Source organism: Anolis sagrei, chromosome 1, assembly GCF_037176765.1.
Source record: "Anolis sagrei isolate rAnoSag1 chromosome 1, rAnoSag1.mat, whole genome shotgun sequence".
NCBI lineage: Eukaryota > Metazoa > Chordata > Lepidosauria > Squamata > Dactyloidae > Anolis > Anolis sagrei.
The window spans coordinates 276,530,279-276,550,789 of record NC_090021.1 but is presented as its reverse complement, the minus strand read 5'-3'; the positions used below and the strand labels follow the sequence as shown (position 1 = coordinate 276,550,789).

General features: G+C 39.2%; 2 protein-coding genes across 15 annotated transcripts in view; one reads left to right on the top strand and one right to left on the bottom strand.

Annotated features, from left to right (window-relative positions):
• Nucleotides 1-13,322, top strand: part of TP53I11 (tumor protein p53 inducible protein 11) — a 64,603-nt gene extending 51,281 nt beyond the window's left edge. For all 3 annotated transcript variants that reach the window (XM_060764336.2, XM_060764327.2, XM_060764345.2), the window contains exons 3-7: nt 23-81; nt 3,732-3,780; nt 4,160-4,256; nt 6,458-6,559; nt 10,010-13,322. In XM_060764336.2, the coding sequence (XP_060620319.2) occupies nt 23-81; nt 3,732-3,780; nt 4,160-4,256; nt 6,458-6,559; nt 10,010-10,143 (441 nt within the window). In that variant the 3' untranslated portion in view covers nt 10,144-13,322. The remainder of the gene's footprint in view (nt 1-22; nt 82-3,731; nt 3,781-4,159; nt 4,257-6,457; nt 6,560-10,009) is intronic.
• Nucleotides 13,323-14,779: 1,457 nt separating this feature from the next.
• Nucleotides 14,780-20,511, bottom strand: part of TSPAN18 (tetraspanin 18) — a 205,032-nt gene continuing 199,300 nt past the window's right edge. For all 12 annotated transcript variants that reach the window (XM_060764248.2, XM_060764238.2, XM_060764222.2 and 9 more), the window contains one exon: nt 14,780-18,867. In XM_060764248.2, coding sequence (XP_060620231.2) covers nt 18,820-18,867 — 48 coding nt within the window. In that variant the 3' untranslated portion in view covers nt 14,780-18,819. The remainder of the gene's footprint in view (nt 18,868-20,511) is intronic.

The window sequence follows — 20,511 nt, the reverse complement described above, 5'->3', positions numbered from 1 at the left end:
ACTATTCTCATTTGAATTTCAGATCAGTCAAGTCCTGGGCAATGAAATTAAATTTGCTGTGAGGGAACCTTTAGGACTCAGGTAAGTTTCCAGGTAGAACATTGGTCAAGCTACACTATTATAATGCTATTATTTCATTGTACCTGCTATAGCAACATCCCATGGGATTCTAGTGGGTGTGGTTTAGGGAGGCTCAAGATCTCCCTGACTTAGAATTTTAATTCTCCTAAGATGTAAATCCCAGGATGCTATAGAATGTTCCCATGACAGTTGGAGCAGAATAATAGTGCTATAACACTATAGTGTGATGGCACCCTAAGGACCAAGACAAGGAATGGCCCACAATGTGGTTACTGAACTTCTAATATATTCCCTAAAGTCTTCTGCAAATTAATTCCAATTTTGTAGTTGATGCTGAATATGAGAATGGCAAAAATATAAATGGAGAGGGTTGTTGTAGATTTTTGGGGTATATGGCCATGTTCTAGAAGCATTCCTTCCTGACGTTTCACCTGCATCTATGGCTGGCATCCTCAGAGGTTGTGAGGCCATAGGTGAAATGTTAGGAGAGAATGCTTCTAGAACATGGCGATATAGTCCAAAAAATCTACAACAGCTCAGTGGTTCCGACCAATACATAAATGGAGAGCTTGCCCAATTTTGCATGATGTTTGCATGAATCTCTAGAAATTGAAAGACTGAATTTTATAGGGGCTGCACGCCCTCCCCTGCATGGCCATAGGGTTAAGCCAAGCTGCTGCCATCCATTGAGGTCTTTAAAAAAACCTTTGAGAGGAGGTGTCTGATGTGGGCAAACTAAGATTTTTTTTTATCTCCAGTGTCCCAGGGAACTGTGCTGTATTTGTTCTTATTGGCTACATTTATCTTTTTCTTTCCTGGAAACTCACCAGGTAATAACTAACCAATGGCTTGGGAACAAATACCAGTCCAGGGACCACTGGTTTGAGTAGTATTGCCTTAGAGGGCACTGGGGTCAGTTTCAAACATTTTCAAAACCCTGGTCCTTTTTAGATCCAGGAGCGACCTGTCTTTAAATGAACAAAAGGCAGATCCCTCTCTGATAAAATCTTGCCAAGAAAATTCTGTGATAAGTTTGCCTTAAGGTTGCCATCAATCGAAAATAATTTGAAGACAGACAAAAACCACAATAACAAAGCGCCAGAAGGTTACTTTATGCTCAAAGAAAGGCCTCTTTTGACCTAAAATGTCTTGGGGAAATAAAATGGAATTGTTCTCCATAACATTTGCATGACAGTTTCCCTCCTTTAAGATAATTTATTGAAGGGCCACACACAAAAAAAGAACAAGTGGCTGCATATGTCCCACGGACCATACTTTCTCCATCCCTGGCTACAAGGGAAAAGAACCTCATTTGACAACAATAACACACCTCCCAGTCTAGGATGTGTGAGAAAGACTTTGTATTCATTTCTTGATTTAGAAATTATCCTTCCACAAGGAATCCCAGGGTGTTCTATGCAACACTTTAAAATAACAGTGGGTGGGTGGAATTGCCTAAGTTAATTAGAAAACAAGAGTTATAAAATCTCTTCAACTAGCAAAATGACAATATTCATTTAAACAAACAATATAAAAAGTCCTTCAAGTAGAATTTAAGTGCTTGAGTGGGAAAAAAATCCTTTTAGCATGGCACACTGTGCCTGGAAGCAAGCAGAGTCAGTAACAATCCCACCTACTTTTAAAAGAAAATCCAAAATTGTGACATGGAGGACCCTTAATAAGTGTATGTGTATTTGTTTTTCAGATAGGTAGGTCACTTATTGCTCATTCTGTTGGGTAATTGGGTAGGATCATAGAAGGCTAAGAGGATACACCAAGCCTGTCCAAATAACAGAATGGAGACAGTAATGGGAACAAATTTCAAGGGGAAAAGCTTGGAATCCCTCATATTTCTTCTAAATGAATTATTCCAGGATCCATGCAACAGTAAAGCAAAATCTAAAGGTTTTTCTGAACCAAAATAGTCAAAACTGCAGGTGCAGAAATCTGAAATTTAACTGAATAAAAAGCTTCCCATGTGGTATAGTGTAAACTTAATTTAGTCATATGATTTTTTGTTATATGTGTGTGAAATGAGTATTCTTCTCATGAAACAGGTGGCATGTCTTTTGGATGGACTATTGCTTTTTATGTTGGCACCACTGCAGCAATATACATTTAAAATAGGCAACTAGGTTCATGGATCTAGTAGTGAAGCTGTAAAACTAAACACTGTGTGTGCACATTTACAATAACTCACAATCCCTTTTGACTGCTATCTGGGCAACTAAAAAAGCATTCCTGGACTGATTAGTGCTGATGGGCCAACCATCTTTGGTGATGGACTTGCCCTCAGTGATGTACAAACTGATCTTAAGTAGCGAACTTACAGAACCTCCTTCTCTCTTTTGTTTGTTTGTTTAAGAAATGGCATTTCTTCTGTCTATTATTTTTAGATCTTCTGGATGTGTTATTTATTTATTTATTTATTTATTTATTTATATTTATTTGCCACACTTACAACCTTCCCTTCTCTACCCCAACAGGGGGACACAAGGCAGCTTACAGTGGCACATACATTGTTCCTCAACCACAGTTACCTAAAAATTTAAAATTGCAACATATAAGGCAAAGTTAAAACAGATTGAAAATTAAAAACACCCCATCCAAAGTTCATGGTCTGAGTCCACTCCAGGGTCAAATTGCACAAAGTTTTCGATTCAGAATACTGCATTGCCCTAGTTTTCAAAAGCCTGCTCCCAGAGCCTGGTTTTGGCTCTTTTCCTAAAGGCTAATAGGCAGGAGGCTGCTCTGATGTTGCTAGGGAGGGAGTTCCACAACCGGGGGCCACTACTGAGAAGGCCCTGTCTCTCGTCCCCACCAACTGCACTTGTGAGACCGGTAGAACCGAGAGCAGGATCTCCCCAGAAGATCTTAGTCTCCATGCTGGTTCGTAGATGACGATACATTCGATAGGTAGCCTGGGCAATTTAGGGCTTTATAGGCTAAAGCCAGCTCTTTGAATTGTGCTCGGTCGCAAACTGGCAGCCAGTGGAGGTGATGCATCAGGGGGGTTGTTACAAAGCCTTGGAAGTTAAGAAAGGTTCAGTCCTTAGTTTCTTTGCTCTCTTTCCTATTACATTTTTCTTGCCTCTTATTTCAATCAAAGGCCTGTCTAGTGCCTTTTGTCACAGAAACAATACTTGGAAAAGTATTGAGCAGGATCTCCCCAGAAGATCTTAGTCTCCATGCTGGTTCGTAGATGACGATACATTCGATAGGTAGCCTGGGCAATTTAGGGCTTTATAGGCTAAAGCCAGCTCTTTGAATTGTGCTCGGTTGCAAACTGGCAGCCAGTGGAGGTGATGCATCAGGGGGGTTGTTACAAAGCCTTGGAAGTTAAGAAAGGTTCAGTCCTTAGTTTCTTTGCTCTCTTTCCTATTACATTTTTCTTGCCTCTTATTTCAATCAAAGGCCTGTTTAGTGCCTTTTGTCACAGAAACAATACTTGGAAAAGTTACATTTTGATTCCAGCTCCCAAATACTACAGCCAGCATTACCATGGCTGTGGGAGTTTAAGAGTTGTAGTCCCCAAAGTTATTTATCTAGATTCTGATTCTAAAGCACTAGCTTTCTGTGTAAAAATGTCTTGGAGGAAATATTGCCTTCACACCATTCAAATGTTGATTCTGATCCTTTTAATTTTGCAGGGTTTGGCAGTTTGTGTCAGCAATCATTTTTTCTGGGGTTGCCATCATGGTAAGTGAGAAAAATATTCCCACACAAAGGTTGAGTGTTCAAAATCTAAAAATATAATAAAATTCTGAATCCAAAAAAAGCTCAATACCAAAGCCAAGATCTAAAAATGTTCCCTCCTTGGACACACTTGGTATTTTGCCCTCAAGCTTAGTGTTTTCCATTCTCCTCTGTTCCACTGCTGTCTGTGGCAGCTGTTTCACCTCATTGGCTTTTAATTCCACTGTGAGATGGAGACACTGATCCAAGCCAGGACTTTAGCTTCCATTGGCGAGAAGTGAGGCCCACCACAGCCATGCAGATAAGATTTTCCTATCTTCAAATTGAAGACTGTTTTCCAGGTAGAGCTTTGTCTACTTTGAAGTTTATTTCTTGCCTTTAGGCTCTCATCTTTCCTGAGCAGCTCTACGATGCTGTCTTTGAAGAAGAATCCGTCAACAGTAAGATGCCAGTTCGTCTGTATGGAGGAGCCTTGCTTAGTAAGTAGTAGTTTAGTAGCCAAGAGAGGCAGTTTGCCCTAGTGGGAACAGATTGATGGATGCTAGAAGAGTGGGATTGGATTTCCTTGAGTGTGAGGATAGCACTGCACATGAATCTCCTTAGTCAGAGGGAAGCAACTTGTGGCCCTCTAAGTATAGTTAAGCTGTAACTCATATTCTGCTCTATGAGGTTTGTTGGCAAAGCCGTTGGGAGTTGCATTCCATTCCCATGATCAGACTGATACAGAGTTTTACTGAATCCCCTCGGGGAGAGAGGGCAGAATATTAATAAAGTTGTTATCATCATCATCATCATCATCATCATCATCATCATTATTACTGTTACTGTTACTATTGTTATATCTTTGATATGTTGACATATTATGCAAGTGATATCTCTGAAATTTGCCAAATTTAGGGGAAATTGTATTGGCAGTTAGCTATTAAAGCTATACTTGTTTTAATGTTTGATTTGCTCATCATGCTGTACATATTCTCTTTAGGTTAAAACAATGGTCTGTTTTTGAAGTAGCCTGATTAATATGGAATGGGAAGAGGTGCAGTGTTCACATTCCAGTGCTATTGACATGCTTCATACTGACTTACGCATGCTACACACCTCTTGCTGTTTTCAAAGTGGTTTGAGACAAGGTCTGGCTAAAGCCTTTCTTCTCCTTATTGTGTGGGTCAGAAGAGACTTGAGTCTTGGAATTATGGATAATTCCAGTATAATCGTTTCTTGTGAGTGTGCAGCATCCCCTAGTGATCACAAGTAGAAGTACAGCCATCCACAAATCCATAAGTAATCTTGACTTCCTTGCAGCAATTTTTGCCTCTGCCATTTGAACCAGGGCTGCTGAAGGCTGCCTCATTCCAATCTCTACTCAACACCCACTTTTTATTTCCTTTCATCTCTCCATGTCAGTTTTGTCTGAATGTTTCTTCACTGGTGTGTTTTAACATATTCAGACACTGCAAAAGCGATAGAAACTGAAAAACCAGCAGTGTGTCCTCTTTCTTCTCCCAAAAGTTCTGGCAGGAGACAATATTAGTTCTGACTTGAGCTCCTTCTGAAATGTCTGAAGAGGCTGGAGCTGTTGGAAATAAATCAGAGGAATGCTCAGTCATCTTCTCTACACCTGCATTGAGCTGTCTTGGTGTCAGTTCCTGCTATATGTTGGAAGTAAAAAGAGGCCCAGCCAAAGCATGGCACAAAACTCCTCAGGTAGTGGTTCTCAAACATTGCTTCTCCAATTGTTTTGGACTCCAATTCCCAGAAGCCCCAGGTAGCTTGGCTAGCAATCAGGAATTCTGGAAGCTAAATGAAAAACATCTGGAGGACCAAGGCTTTTGCTCTAGAGAATGGGGGATTTTATACAAACCCCTAGAAAATGCTGTAATTGGGGGAATGATTGCATTGTAAGGTGGTTTTGCAGGAAAGGTCATGTTTATGTAGTGCACAATAATGGGAGAAGTAATTTTGGATATTACAACATGATTTTAAATTGTGTACATCTCTGTGTTTGTCTGTGTAAAATGCATACCCAAGCTTCAAAATATTGGGTTCCCCCCCCCCCCTCATTTTATAACTAAAGCTTTCAACAGCCTGAAGAACAAACTAAATCTGTAAAAGCCTTCAAACAATGCAGGATTCACTGTTAGAAAATTCAATGGGAAAAAGGATAGGAACATGTTAGATCTTCTTCAAAGGCCCCATGAGAGCAACATCTCATGGGGCCTTTGAAGAAGATCTAACATGTTTAACATTTTAGTTGTATTAGCTAAGGTCTGTGGTGGCTAAAAAAAAGTGCCCAAGGTATATGGATGGAGATGGGCCATGATAGGCACACAACTCAGAAAAGCTACAGCTTTCTGTTGAACCACAACTTCCAGAATGCCTCAGCCAACTTGGCCAGTGTCCATGACAGCTAAAAGATTGTGAAACTATACTGCAAAAAAAAAAACCTTTTTCATTATCAGCAATAAGCATGATAAAATCCTGTCTTTAGCAGCATCCAAAATGCCTTGTGATAACAAAAAAATAAGAGGGAGAGGGCCACCTTATTAGATTTTCCACTTTCAGTAGCTCGAAAGGATTGTATGCTACAGAAGGCCAGCTTGTGCTTATGCTCCTTTCTTTTCTCTTCTGAGGCAACTGTGTCCGTACCTTCTTTCTCACTTTTTCTTTAATTCTCCATTAGGTATCTCCCTCATCATGTGGAATGTTCTGTACACAGTTGAGAAGTCCATCATCCGTTGGACCCTGCTATCAGAAGCATGTTACTTTGGTGTACAGTTCTTGGGTAAGCAGGCATCTGTAGTGAGTTGATAAAAAGAGAAAATCTGTAGATTGAAAAGCAATATTTATTATTTACATTCAAATAGAATCATAGATTTGGAAGAGACCACAACGTCATCCTGTCCAACCTCTTGCCATGCAGGAACACACAATTAAAGCACTCTGACAAGCGGCCATCCAGTCTCTTTTAAAAACCAGAGAAGGAGACTACACCACATTCTGAGGAAGTCTATACTGTTCAGCAGTTCCCAACAGTCAATTTACTCTCTCAACAGAAGGCATCATGATTATCCAGTAAATGTCATGTCTTAGTGGAGATTCGAACTTGCATATTTTAATCCCAGTCCAGTACTCTAACCACCAAACTAGTTCAGTAGTGTTTTGGATCCAAAGTTTTACCAGTAATTTTATTACATATTGTCTACCTGAACTGTGTAGAAATCTATGTGGTTAGAACTATAACTAATATTTGGTGAGCATGAGAAACTGTAAGCAAAAGGGTATATATACCTTGCTTGTTTGTCTTATGGCCCTTGTAAGTTAGACATCATCATAACTTTTTTCTTTCTGTTATATGCTTTCAGGACAACATACACTTATGGTGACCCTATCGTAGGGTTTTCTTGGCAAGATTTCTTCAGAGAAGGTTTGCCATTGCCTTCTAAAATGAAGTGGCATTTCTCATGTAAAAACATGCTCTTATTTTAGCCTTTGAAGGCACAGAGCCAGTTGTTTGTCCCAACTAGAATAGATCCATTACATCGGTGAAAACTCAGTCAGTTAATATTTATATAAATACAAATTATACTATTCTTGGAACAAAAATTGTATTTTGGTCCAAACTCCTTTCCTGTTTCCCATCTTTTAACTTTCAGGAATCATTGACTATTCTCTTTGGCAGGCCAAGTGTTTCCCCCTTAACAGGAAATAATTTATATGATAAAGTTGGACATATGGAAACAAAAGGCATAGGATGTGCATCTTGATTTATTTCATTTCTCCCTGCAAGAAACAAAAATTACATAATTTTTTTCCCCTTCTTGGTAAGGCTGCGGATGTTCCTGCACATTTTCCTAAGTATTATTGAAGGCTTTCATGACTGGAATCATTGGATTGTTGTAAGTTTTTTGGGTTGTATGGCCATGTTCCGGAAGCATTCTCTCCTGACTTTTTGCCTGCATCTATGGCAGTCCTGAGTCCCCCTTCGGGGGTTGAGAAGGCCAGGATAGAAATGCTCTAAAGAAATATGGTAGGCATCCTCAGAGGTTGTGTTAGGTTATTTCCTAAGGTCTGGTAGGAGACAATGTTAGTGCTGTCTAACAAAAACTTACAAAAGTCTTTGCAAAATATGTATTTGTGAAGTACATTTTTACACAAATATATACTTTTGCACAAGTAAAATGTTGAAAAAATCATCACATGTGAAAAATCTCACAACATAATGATGACAATTTTGTTGTTCATTCGTTCAGTCGTCTCCGACTCTTCGTGACCTCATGGACCAGCCCACGCCAGAGCTCCCTGTCGGCCGTCACCACCCCCAGCTCCTTCAAGGTCAGTCCAGTCACTTCAAGGATGCCATCCATCCATTTTGCACTTGGTCGGCCCCTCTTCCTTTTGCCTTCCACTTTCCCCAGCATCATTGTCTTCTCTAGGCTTTGCTGTCTCCTCATGATGTGGCCAAAGTACTTCAACTTTGTCTCTAGTATCCTTCCCTCCAATGAGCAGTCGGGCTTTATTTCCTGGAGGATGGACTGGTTGGATCTTCTCGCAGTCCAAGGCACTCTCAGAACTTTCCTCCAACACCACAGTTCAAAAGCATCTCTCTTCCTTCGCTCAGCCTTCCCTAAGGTCCAGCTCTCACATCCGTAGGTTACTACAGGGAATACCATGGCGTTGACTATGCGGATCTTTGTTGCCAGTGTGATGTCTCTACCCTTTACTATTTTATCGAGATTGGACATTGCTCTCCTCCCAAGAAGTAAGCATCTTCTGATTTCCTGGCCACAGTCTGCATCTGCAGTAATCTTTGCACCTATGATGGAGTAAAATTTCAGTGTGTTGAGAATGAGAAAATGAAAAATCTGGCACTGCTATCCTTAGGAAGAAATGTTTAATTTGGAGGATTTTTGCCCCTGGAAATAGTGGCATACAGAAGATAAGCTGAAAGAGAAATAATGTCAAAGTCATTGCACAATCATCACAATGTCTTTTATTCACTATTCTCTAAATACATATTCAGATCAAGATGGAAATGCATCAACATACAGAAACCCTCCAATTTATCTTATAAAGCTGCAGAGATGGGGAATTTGTGGACCTCCAGCTCTTGTTGAACTACAACTTTCCTTATCACTCACCATTTGGGTGTGCCCCCTAAAATTACAGTTCAACATTTCTGGAGTCCTATGTGTCCTGTTCCATATAACAGTATAGCTACACAGCACAGGAATCCTTCAAGAACTGTAAGCAAGTATTTCAGTTTTGAGAAAGGTGGGATCTATCTGGGACCTTCTTCCACAAAGTCCAATATGTGACTAGAGCTGGGGAGAAGCTGCCAGATGCCTTTCTGTTATCTAGTTCCTGATCAGTTCCAGTGGCGCACTCCATTTTGCTATGACTGTTTTTGAGCACCGAGGGATGAATATTGAGAGTGTAGGCTATTCTTGCTATCCTTCATGCTTAACAGCTTCCAGAATGACATCTGTTTAAATTTAGTGCCTGAGGATTGTTTGGTCCTCCAGATATCTTGGATCACGTTTCTGCATGTCTTTTACCTTTGACAATGATGACTGAGTTGAATTCCAAAACACTTGAAGGGCTGGAACTTCCCCATCTTTGCATTAGATCTTTATTGCTTATCAAATCTCATACACATTTCATCTTGAAAAATGGAATCTTGCTAGTTGACAGCCAGTTAACTGCTCTTTCCCCACAACTTTGTGTGCCTGCAATGTCTCAGTCTAATAAATATCCTAGTTGTTGAGCTTTGTTCTCTATATAGAAAATGCAACATTCAGGAGTGTTTTGTCCAGTCTTCTGAAGTCTGTAGCAACTTCTGCCAGAGGTTTGGACTGGATGGCCCTTGTGGTCTCTTTCTAAGATTTCCTAATTCTAGAAATGGTAATCTGGTTTTCTCTGCTATCTGTTGCTTGGACAGGGAATGTTACTAGTTTATTTCATGTTAGTCTCAATCCCAGCCTCAGCAAACAATCTTCCCATTCCATTCATCCCCAACAGGTTGTTTCATGTACTGATTTGAAGTGATGGGACTTGTAATCCATCCTTTCTGGGCATTTTTTTCCTTGACAAAAGCTAGCCTGCACCATTTGGATCCTACAAACTTTAATAGCAAGCAAGTTGTTCTGTGTTTACAAGAAGAATCCTAGAGGGTGGCAAAACACTAGTTGTGTGTGAATGAATTTGCTCCTAATCTGCTTTTCTTACCTTTCAGTTACTACCATCACACTGGTTGAAAGTGGCCGAGCATCCACAGGAGCAATTCTCCTTCTCACCAGCCGGGTCATCTTTGTACTTATCAGCCTTTATTATTATTACCAAGTTGGACGCAGACCCAAGAAAATCTAATCTGAAAGACTTCTGGGATGTGGGTGGGGCATGGGCAAAGGGGCTTGTCATCACTTTTACATTCTTTTTTTGGTACATTTTTATGTTTTATGTCTTTCAAATTGGGACTTTTGTATGGCATGCCTCTATGTATACATCCGGAACTGGTGTTTACTGCTGCCACCAGAGATGGAAGAGGAGAGATCAAAGCCAGTCTGGAGACTGATGGAAGGCTAAAGTAGGCAAGAAAAGACACTGTGGAGCTATCAAGGGCTAATTAGATCTAGTGGTTGTGGTTGTGGAGAGATTTGCTTTATATAGAAAATGGCACATGATCAAAGTATAGGAGCATGAGAAAATGGGGTAGTCTCTTAAAGTTGGATTCAAAGCACAAAAGCTGCCAAATAACCCTTGTGAATGGTGTACTGGAGGACAGCAATGGTTTGCAGACTGAAAGCTGTGCTGACAGTCCTGAAAGGCATGCATGGGGAGTGGTAGGAGTACTGAAGCCACAGTTGGCTTAAGAAGTTAGAACTCAGCCTCCAACTAATCTCTTGGATGTGTTAATATCTCTGCCATGTCTTTAAACCTTTGATCTTTTCAGGACCACTGAGCATAATAATTAAGAGTATACTCTGAATTTTTTTAAGGTGGCCAGATAAAAAATATCTGGACCACTTTCTTCTTCTACATGGGCCAGTCCTTGCTCTGTACTTCCTGAGGGCTTCTTGTACTGGTTTATTTTTTCTGGTACCAGGCATTAAAGATTTCCCCACTCCATCTCATGATTCCAGATATAACACAGGGAAAGGGGAAACATGAGGGAGACCAAGAAATCATCCATTCACACCAATCACTAACACTAATGTGTGAATACAGGGTACTAGAGATTTCTGACATTCATCCCCTTATACAGCAATGGAAACTACATTTTTATCTGTTTTGAAACACAATTATAGCTAAGAAGCCAAGGAAATTTCAGGAATGTGCTACTGTGAACAGTGGCTATATGTATTCCTTAGCCTAATTCAGTGCATACTTCAGTTATGTGTGCATTGTTACTTACTTCAGGCCCTTTGGGTTTGGTGGTTGATCCAGTCTTCTATGAGAAGAACTATTTGACTTATCTGTAATATAGTACTTTCCAGCATGGAGGGATGAACATCTTTATGTAGGTTGCTCTTGCCATTTACTCCAATAGGCAGGAACATGGAAACCTTTTCTGAGAGTACCCACTACGGAGGGCATATGGAGACCAAACTGGAATTTCTTATGGCATTCTTCAATGTGTACATCCAGAATTGATATTTACAGTTGCCACAGTACATACTTCCAGAGCTGGTGTTTACAGTCCACTAACTCCTAATGCCCACTTGGCTTCATGACACTCACAAAAGTGCGAGGGGGAGATGTATACATTAAGGAAAGTTTAGGAATTGAAGAGTAAGACAAGTGGGATAGATTAAACCATGGAAAGAATAGTTAGTGGAAGGTAGGTTAGAAAAATAAAGATGAGTGAAGTAGAATTGCATCCTTAAAGGCAGGAACTACAGTTCCTAGTGGGAATTCTCAGAAAAGGTTTTTGTGTGCCTTTTGTTAATGGTACACAACATCCAACTCATATATAGATCATCCTCACTTCACTGCTGGGAAATGGAAGTGTTCTTGAAAGCAAATGAAGATGTGTTAAGATGCCCAGAACTTGGAAAAGTTAATTTTTGAACTATAACTGCAGTATACTCCAGCAAGAAAATTAATTTTTCCAAGCTTTGTTGATTCCTGTGTTATGTCATTAGATAGTTTGAATGTTCCCTCAACAAGAATGCTGTCCTCCATTAGTTGTATTGTGTGACTAAATGCATCCTCTTGTAAACCTTAGCTTGGGAAAAAGGATTGCATAAGGGTTGCGTGCCCTCCACCTCACCTCTGCTCCTGTGTAGACTTGAAGGCCACGCAGTCCTCTGGTCAGTTTAGCTGTGCTGAGTAGGAGGAGCCATTCTGCCAAGCGATCTGTGTGCTCTTCCCTTATCTTCCCATGTTTCCCCATTTTGAATAGCATCCCAAAGCTTTGTGATTACCATTGTTTATTTTTTTAATAATTCTGTCATTTAACCAAAATAGATCAGGATTAGCATATTTAAATTTCCAATGATACCTAGTTCTTTGAATCCACTGTTATTTATTACACTTTTCTAAAATAATGATATTAGGATAGTTTAGAATAGATTGTGGGGATTTTTGAGGTGTTGTTATTAAGTCCAGGTTTCTGGTGAATCTTTGCCAGACTTTTAGTGTGGTCAAGAGGCAAACAATCCAGCACTTGAGATTTCATGTCTTTATCTCTCTCCCATCTTTCAATTCTCTGCCAATAACTTCAAGTGAAATTAGAAAGTGCTTATTATCCCCTTGTAAGCTACAAACTTAGAACAGAGCAAACCTACTATGTGTCACTTGAGGCTTTGCTCTAGAATTTTGTCTTCTAGGGTTTTTTTTAAAATACAAACTTTTAATACAAACTTTAGAGCTTCTTGTCTTCTACCTTTAAATATACACCTCACCATCGTTTTTGTATGTATTGCCTGAGACCAGGAGAACTGTATCTTTTGATGTGAATTTGAGGGCTTTCTCCAAGAGAAGACCAAACAACGTGGGCCAAAATGCAACAAATAGAGCAAGTGGACATGGTTTGCTTTTTGCTGGGACACAGAACTTAACATAGGGAGGATTTATAACAAGCTGACTATGCTTACTGTTTAAAATAACGGCAACACCCCTATACCCTTGGCAACAACAGCATTGTATTTGGAAAGCCAAAGGAATGTTCCATGGACAGTTGGCAAGGTCTGCTGGCTTTTGGCTACAGTGAATCTCTCCCACGAAAGATTGCCTTGTTTATCATCTTTTGGCATTTATCAACATTTGCATGAATTTGGACTGCTATGTGCATCAAGTGAATGGCCACATGAAGACCACACATCAAGTGGGAATCCTCAAATTGTCTTGAACTTTTGATATAAATCTGGTGACTCAAGCGTAGACTTTAGAATCCAAGGATAGTAACTAAGAGTCCAGTGTGAGGTTAAACTCCTCAACAGCAGCGAATTTTGTTTATGCTTACATTGAAGTGTCACACACCATTCTTGGTCTCTGGAAAAGATAATCTGTACACTATGTGAAATAAGTGTGATTTTCAGCAATTACTTCCTGACTTTGATCATTTTTGTTCCAAGGAGGGTGGGGTTGTGGCCTTGTCTGTTTAAGGCAGATGTCAACTGCAGAAAATAACTAATCTGTTCAGAGGTGCTCTTTCTTGTGTCCAAAAAACTGGAGTTGAGTGTTGCAGAGTAGTTGGGAATAATAATTGCTTTAAAATTACAACCTTGGGCCTTTCTTTTTTCAATCCTGCCTTTTGCTAACCAATTTTAAGAGAAAACAGAAGCATCCATGTGACTGTATGCCCAACATCTGCTTTGAAAGTTAGAGTGGAATCATATGCAGCTGTGCACAGCGCTTATCGCTTTGTCCATCATTATCCCACCAACTTACTGCAAGTGGGAAAGTAATAATAATTGCCAAAGGCAAGGTGGACCAAGAGTGTCCCTGGGGCTACATACAACCCACAAATTGTTTTTGTAGCTTGACTCTGTGTCTTTCCCAGAATCCTACAAGGGAATATATACAGGGTTAGTCAAAATGCATAGGCCAATAAGCCATTCAATTGAATGGCTTATTGGCCTATGCATTTTGACTAACCCTGTACTTATCTTGTAAATAGTTTGCATTCTGCTCACGTGCTTCCCTGTTTTAAAACCTACATGTAGACTTCAAATTCTTTCTGTTCTTGGCATGTTGTGTTCAGTGATTCCATAGATTCAGTGGCTCCTGAACCTACAGAAGTTGTATTGTTGAAGGCTTTCATGGCCAGAATCACTGGGTTGTTGTGTGTTTTCCAGGCTATATGGCCATGTTCCAGAAGCATTTTCTCCTGATGGTTCGCCTGCATCTATGGTAGGCATTCTCAGATGTTGTTTCCAACGGACCTCATAACTTCTGAGGATGCCTGCCATATATGCAGGTGAAATGTCAAGAGGAAATGCTTTTGGAACATGACCATACAGCCTGGCAAAGGCTAAGGTGAGAAAATGTATTTACAACTGCTCTAAGAAAAGATGTCTTTGTAGCAACTGATTAGATTAATAATATAGTAATAATCTAATAAGGGATTTATAAAATCCCCTACATGCTTATTAAAGACAGTAGACTCAAGGCAGATTCTGCAAACCAGCTTTCCCCTAAAATCAAAAAATATGTTAAGGAAAATGCTGCATTTTTGAACTGAATTTTAAAAAAGCATGTAGTCAAATGCAATAGATTTACATGGTTAACATCTCATGCATTTATGTATTGTTTCAAAATCCGACTGTTTAATACATTTTTAATGGTTCAACTTCATAATCTGGAAAAAAACAAAAAACAAAAAACAGGTTGCAGACTGATTGTGTCCTATTTCCAGTTCTTGATACAACTAGACTTTGGTTTTTTGAGCTTTATGTAAAACTCACTCTTCTTGTTTAAACATACCAATCTGGTATGTATGGTCTGGTTAATTTAAAATATTCACACACACACACACATAGATTGTGAAAAGTAAAGCTACTTGGTTGTCACAGTGTCTTTATTTTTAATCTTTATTTTTTTAAAGAAATGCACACAGAAACTGTGCAAAATGTTTCAGAGTAGTGTTCTGTTTTACATTACAAAAACCCTCTTTCAATATAAAAAAGCATTACAATAGGGAATACAAGTTAAATTAGCTCTAGCTTTCTAATAAAAGGAACATTTAAAATAGATTTCAACATTTATTTGACAAGCAGTTTGTTTCTCAACCACTTGCAGCAGTGTCAACAACAAACAACGGAAGGGAATGGGCAAATTTGGATTCACAAACACAAAACTAGAAGATAGACACAATTCCAGTGTGAAACCCTCCTTTGCAAGCACCACTTTGAAAGAGAAAAACTGTGCATGACCTATCACCTCACACAGATTTCAGAGGGGCTTGGGCCAGAGGATGCCATGCTAGAATGTGTCCCTTCTCTCTAAAATTATTGGACACAAAAGGTGCATCAAGCTCTGACTTGTTGCTTTGAAACAGCACTGGAAAATAACACCCTGATTGACACTTTTGATAGTCATTCTATACTTGGAAGTATAGCCAGTATATTCAGCACTGCGGCCTATTGTCCTAGTCCTGAAATTAGGAACATGTTTCCTTCAAATGAGTTTGGTTTGGGGTGCATATATGATGAGTTTGCAAATGAACCAGTTGCAGAATGATTGCTTTTACACCATGAAAGAGCTAGGAGTATTTTTAGCTGTGCATTTTATTAAAACATAGTCTAAATCCAACTGCTGTTCCCAAATTAAGTAGATCCATTTAATCAACTGGTGAATAGAAAAGCAATGTATATATAAATCCTGTTGAATAAATGGCTGTACTCTATTTGGGACAAGCAGCTGTGTCTAATAGTTCAAAGGTTTTATGCTCAATAACATCTGGAATACATTTCATATGTTCGTCCTCAAGAGATTCCTTCCCACTGTTGGAAAGCATCAGCAGTTGTGAAGGGATCTCTTAAATTTTACTCCTTCCACCTATGACAAGACCTCTGGAGCACCAACTATTAAATAGCAGGAAATGATAGCATTCAGTGACAATTATGGACAATTATGTGAAACTGTTTTACCTTTTTTCCTCCATCCAACCTGTGATAGTGTTGCTTTGTTGTGAGTGTGGAGATGACAACAAGGTAAGAAGAGAAAGTGGCCTGAATCCTGTTGGGGCCTTATATCTTCATGAATGGAATTAGAGTTGTAAAATTACATAATATTTAGGTCCAGTTGAGAGCTGCAGTTGTGTTACTACATAGCAGATCTGGCAAAGTGTTTAATGTTGGGACACACACATAAATTACTCTTGCCAGTGTCCCATTAAGCACCTTTGTAATTCAGTAAAAGGGTTTCTTAGCACCTCTGCAACATAGCTAAGTATATATAAAGCTATGTAATGTAGCAGGCCATGCAGGATTTTGGAAGATATTTGTAACACAGGCTTGTACATTGAACATTTTTTTAAAAAAAGTAACTAAAATGACAGCCAGTGTGCTTTGAATCTTGGACTAAAATACCGGGAGATCGGGGCTGCAATCCCCATTCATCCAAGAACATTTACTGGATGATCTTGGGCAAGTCACTTTCTCAGTCTCAGGGGATGACAAAGGAAGCTGCCAGAACGAATTTCCTTAGAGTTGCCATAAGTCAGAAATTACTTGAAAGCATACAACAATAAAATGAATTGTTACTGTTGGGAAAAGCATAGATATATCTTTTTAAAAAAGTAACTATGGGTTTTAAAAAGCAACTTCTCAAGCTATTTCCTCCTTTTCTGCTATGATTATCTCTCAAAGTGGGATTAGACCCACTTCAGTTTTGAGGAGGCATGGTATTCTCTTAGGTGAGAGTTACAGCAGAATCCTCAGGCACACAGCAGGACATCTTGGGTTCAATTCCTTTACAGAAGGTGTGGGCAACCTGTGGCCTTTCAGATGGTGAAGAATTGCAATTTCAAAGTCCCTTCAACTTTTACTATGTTAAGAGATGTAGTCCTTCATCTGGAAAGCTGCAAGTTGTCCAGTCACATATTACAGAATCGTAGGAAACTGGACTATAGTTGTTTGGTCTGTTGCTTTGCCTCGAGATTTAGCTGTAACAAGGCCATGGTTTGGTTCTTTCCTCACGAGATCATATCACACTCATCCATCTCATGATAGCCTATTCGAGTCCTTTCAGATACACTCACATGGCAAATTCCAGCACTACATGTAATTCATTCTTAAGCACCATCTGTCATGATTACATTTCATATGTATGAAAAATACCATGGCAATAGTTGTTCAGAAAAAAACCCAAGGGCATTCAGCACATGTAGCATCTATTTTTTCTAGTGATGTCTTCCACACATTTCCCTTGCTGTAGAATTGTGCAGTACTTAACTAAAGGCACAACTTTAATTGAAGAGACTGTCAAGGGCTATATGAACATTTTGCTGAGAATTCCTTGATTAATCAAATATTCAATGTAATTTGGCCTTTTGTTTTTTTAAAAAATCTTACTGTTTTACTTTAAACCAGGCATTCATGTTTTCTTCATGCCACAGTTTTGGAAATGATTGCTCCCTAACATGCTCTCTGTGCATCTCACAAACTGCTCTCCATCAATTGATGTTCTTATATGTTACTCTTGGATACAATGTCTATCATTTCTCCCTGATACAGCATAAGTCACCTTGATCTGTCGGTTTGCATTTCTAACTGCAATGTAGTCAGAGTATTGCTTTCATGATGGTTTACATCTCCATAAGGCTTTCACAGCAAAGATACCCAGCACCTACTGAACCCTTCATTCTGCTGCCAAGGTCGACTGATTGGGGACTGTTTCATCAAACTATATTTAACCATCTAAATAACATAACTGAAACTGCAGCTTGTCTTCAGAGGAAGAAAAAAAAACTTTGGTGAAGGTATGTTATGCTACTCCATTCCACTCAGTTCTTTCTCAAATTGCTGAAACTTCTACATAGGAATTGCTGACAAGCAGAAGCAATGCCACAATATACACAAATGAAATTGTGCAAAGGGTGACTGCAAATAGGTTTCTCACTGTTTCCTTGCTGCCTGGGGGATCCTCCCCCCTCCCCCCCCGACATAGCTGAAAGGCACAGTAAAACATGAACACAAGCTTCTCAACAGCTACAAAAGTTGAAAATAGTCAACATATTTTGCACATAACATGGTTGCGACAAGACAATCAAAAGCCTCGGAACAGGCCAAAAAAATTCTTCCCCAGGGTGACAACACCAACAGCCCTAGATGGTAACACTTCTTCTCTCAAAGGTGGGGACATCCGTAGCAGAACTGTCTGAGTCCTTCCTTTCTCTCAGAACACTAAACAGGAAACTCATTGTGACAAAAGAAAAACTATGTACTAAATAACTGGTTCCCTCGCAACCCTTTTCTGGCCCTGAAAAGTTCCTCCCCCTCTTTTCCAACACAGTACGTCTCACACTATTTTGTAAGATTCCAGGTGAGGGTGGTATCTTTTCCTAATGATTCAAGAAATTTTAGCATTGCCTGGGTTTTTCACAAGTGATGATTGCATCTCCATCTTAGCCGAGTTCGTGTAAGTCAGCATCAGAGCAGTTCCTTTCTCCCTGGCTGCCTAAAACTAGGCAAACAAGTGTACATGTCACAAAGCTTTGGCTGAGCAGTTTTTTAGGATGCTGAATATTAATTGTGTTCCTAAGGTGATCTTCTGCATCAACTGATACATCACTGTTCATGAAGAGATATGAATTCCATATACCTTTCTGCTTCAAGAAGACCAGCTGAGTTCGTATCACCTGTGTTTTCCAGGCTCGCAGTGCAACCCATTCTGTGTGGCTTCTGATGAAGGACTCTCCTTGGAGAAGACAAGTTAACGTCCAGCACCTCAAAGTTCCAGCCCCTGAAGTACAATCCTTTTGGTCATTCATATATTACAATTCTTCCCCCCTCTACTCTATTAACCAAAAATATAAAGTTGTTTCTCTTTCCTGTCTTCACATGGTTGGAAATTTCTCAGCTGCTCCTGGAACACTTCTTATTGTATCCCCCGAAAGAGGCACATGGCAAAAATCATAGCAAAGAGCTATAAAAAGAAATCAAAAATAAAAACAGTCAATTACAGTGAGTGCAGAAAAACTCAGCTAGTCATAGCTATGATTTAGCATGAGGGGAAGCATAATAATAACAACAACAACATAGAACCAGGACAAATTTTAAACAAGGTGCCAATATATTCTGTATAACTTTCCACTTTTGCCTTAAGTTGGTATGGTTAAAACTGAGCATTCCTCCTCCAAGTGGATATTTAGGTCAAAAGGCATGGAATTCTTTGTTCTTACACTCCTTTACTTTGCTTTGTATTTTGGATCTTTGCCTTCTTAATTTACACTTTGTAGTTGTATTCATAAATAGTGTCTATGCATGGGCAGCAAAGATGCACTACTAAATCCCATCCTAATACCCTTCGTGACATTGCCTCTCATCTCTCTATATCAAAAGTTTGACATGTGCATGAAGAATGTCTAGAGACCATGGCCAATAACTGTCATATAGGATTCTAGCCATGATTGTTCAAAAGACAATATAGAACAAAATCCTATGGGATAATACTGCAGGCCTGCAGAAAAAAAGCTACTGAATTGACAAGTTTATTTATTTCTTTATTTCAGACATTTATATCCCATCCTTCTCACTCCTGGAGGGGGACTCGGGGTGGATTGCAACCGGCAACCATTACATGCCAAAAACAATAATAAAAACATAGTTAAATATTAATTGAAACATCATTATAAGTTTAAAAGACCATCTAAGTTATTGGGCATATTAATGTCTTTTTAAAGTAACGTACGTGTGCGTGCGTGTGTGTATGATTTCATACTTTCAAAACAAGTAAATTTACTAAATAAATTTCACTTCTACAAAAAGAACAAGGATGTAATAGAAATTCATCAATTTTCCAACTGGGGTACTGACACCTTGCGAAAAATGCCATGTTAAAAGTTATCACAAATTATAGGAATTTATTTTTGTTCCTGGCACAAGATAAACTGCATGTTTGAAAACTGTGAAATAGTTTGAGAAACTCCATTTTCCTATGCAAAAAAAGTTGTACAGTTTTCCCCACCCCTTGTCCAATTATGTTGTTACCCCTTTCTAGAGCAGATCTACTGAATCAATGGAAATTACTTATGTGTGGACTCGCCATTCAACTACTGATTGAATGTACAGACTTTAGCTGAGACTAACAGAATGCCAATTTTTCACTATAGTATGCATTTGAAGAAGTGTACAAAATGCAAAAAAAAATATGTATGCTGTAACACTATACAAGCAACATGGCAAAGAGTCTACACTATGACTACTGGCTTTCCTGATTTGAAAGTTTCACAGTCCAAATGTGATGAAACTCAGGTTGACATGGTTTTGTTGTGCAACATTGCTTCTCTCTATGTAAACAACCACAAAAATAGCAAACTTGCACAACACATACATATAGCTGTCTGGACTAAAATATGACTACTTTTCAATATAAAAAGACACACTGTTCTCAGGAGAAACTGAATGGTTTCCAGAAAACCACATTTGGGGTGGGGGGGGAGCACTGTCCAATTTTTGTGGGAAAGCTACACAATTTTCTATCAGTGTGGGGATGGAATTCATGAGTGTCTCAAAGTTAAAGTTGAAAAAATGAAAAACTATTTTATTTTTTTTTGACATCCATTGGGAC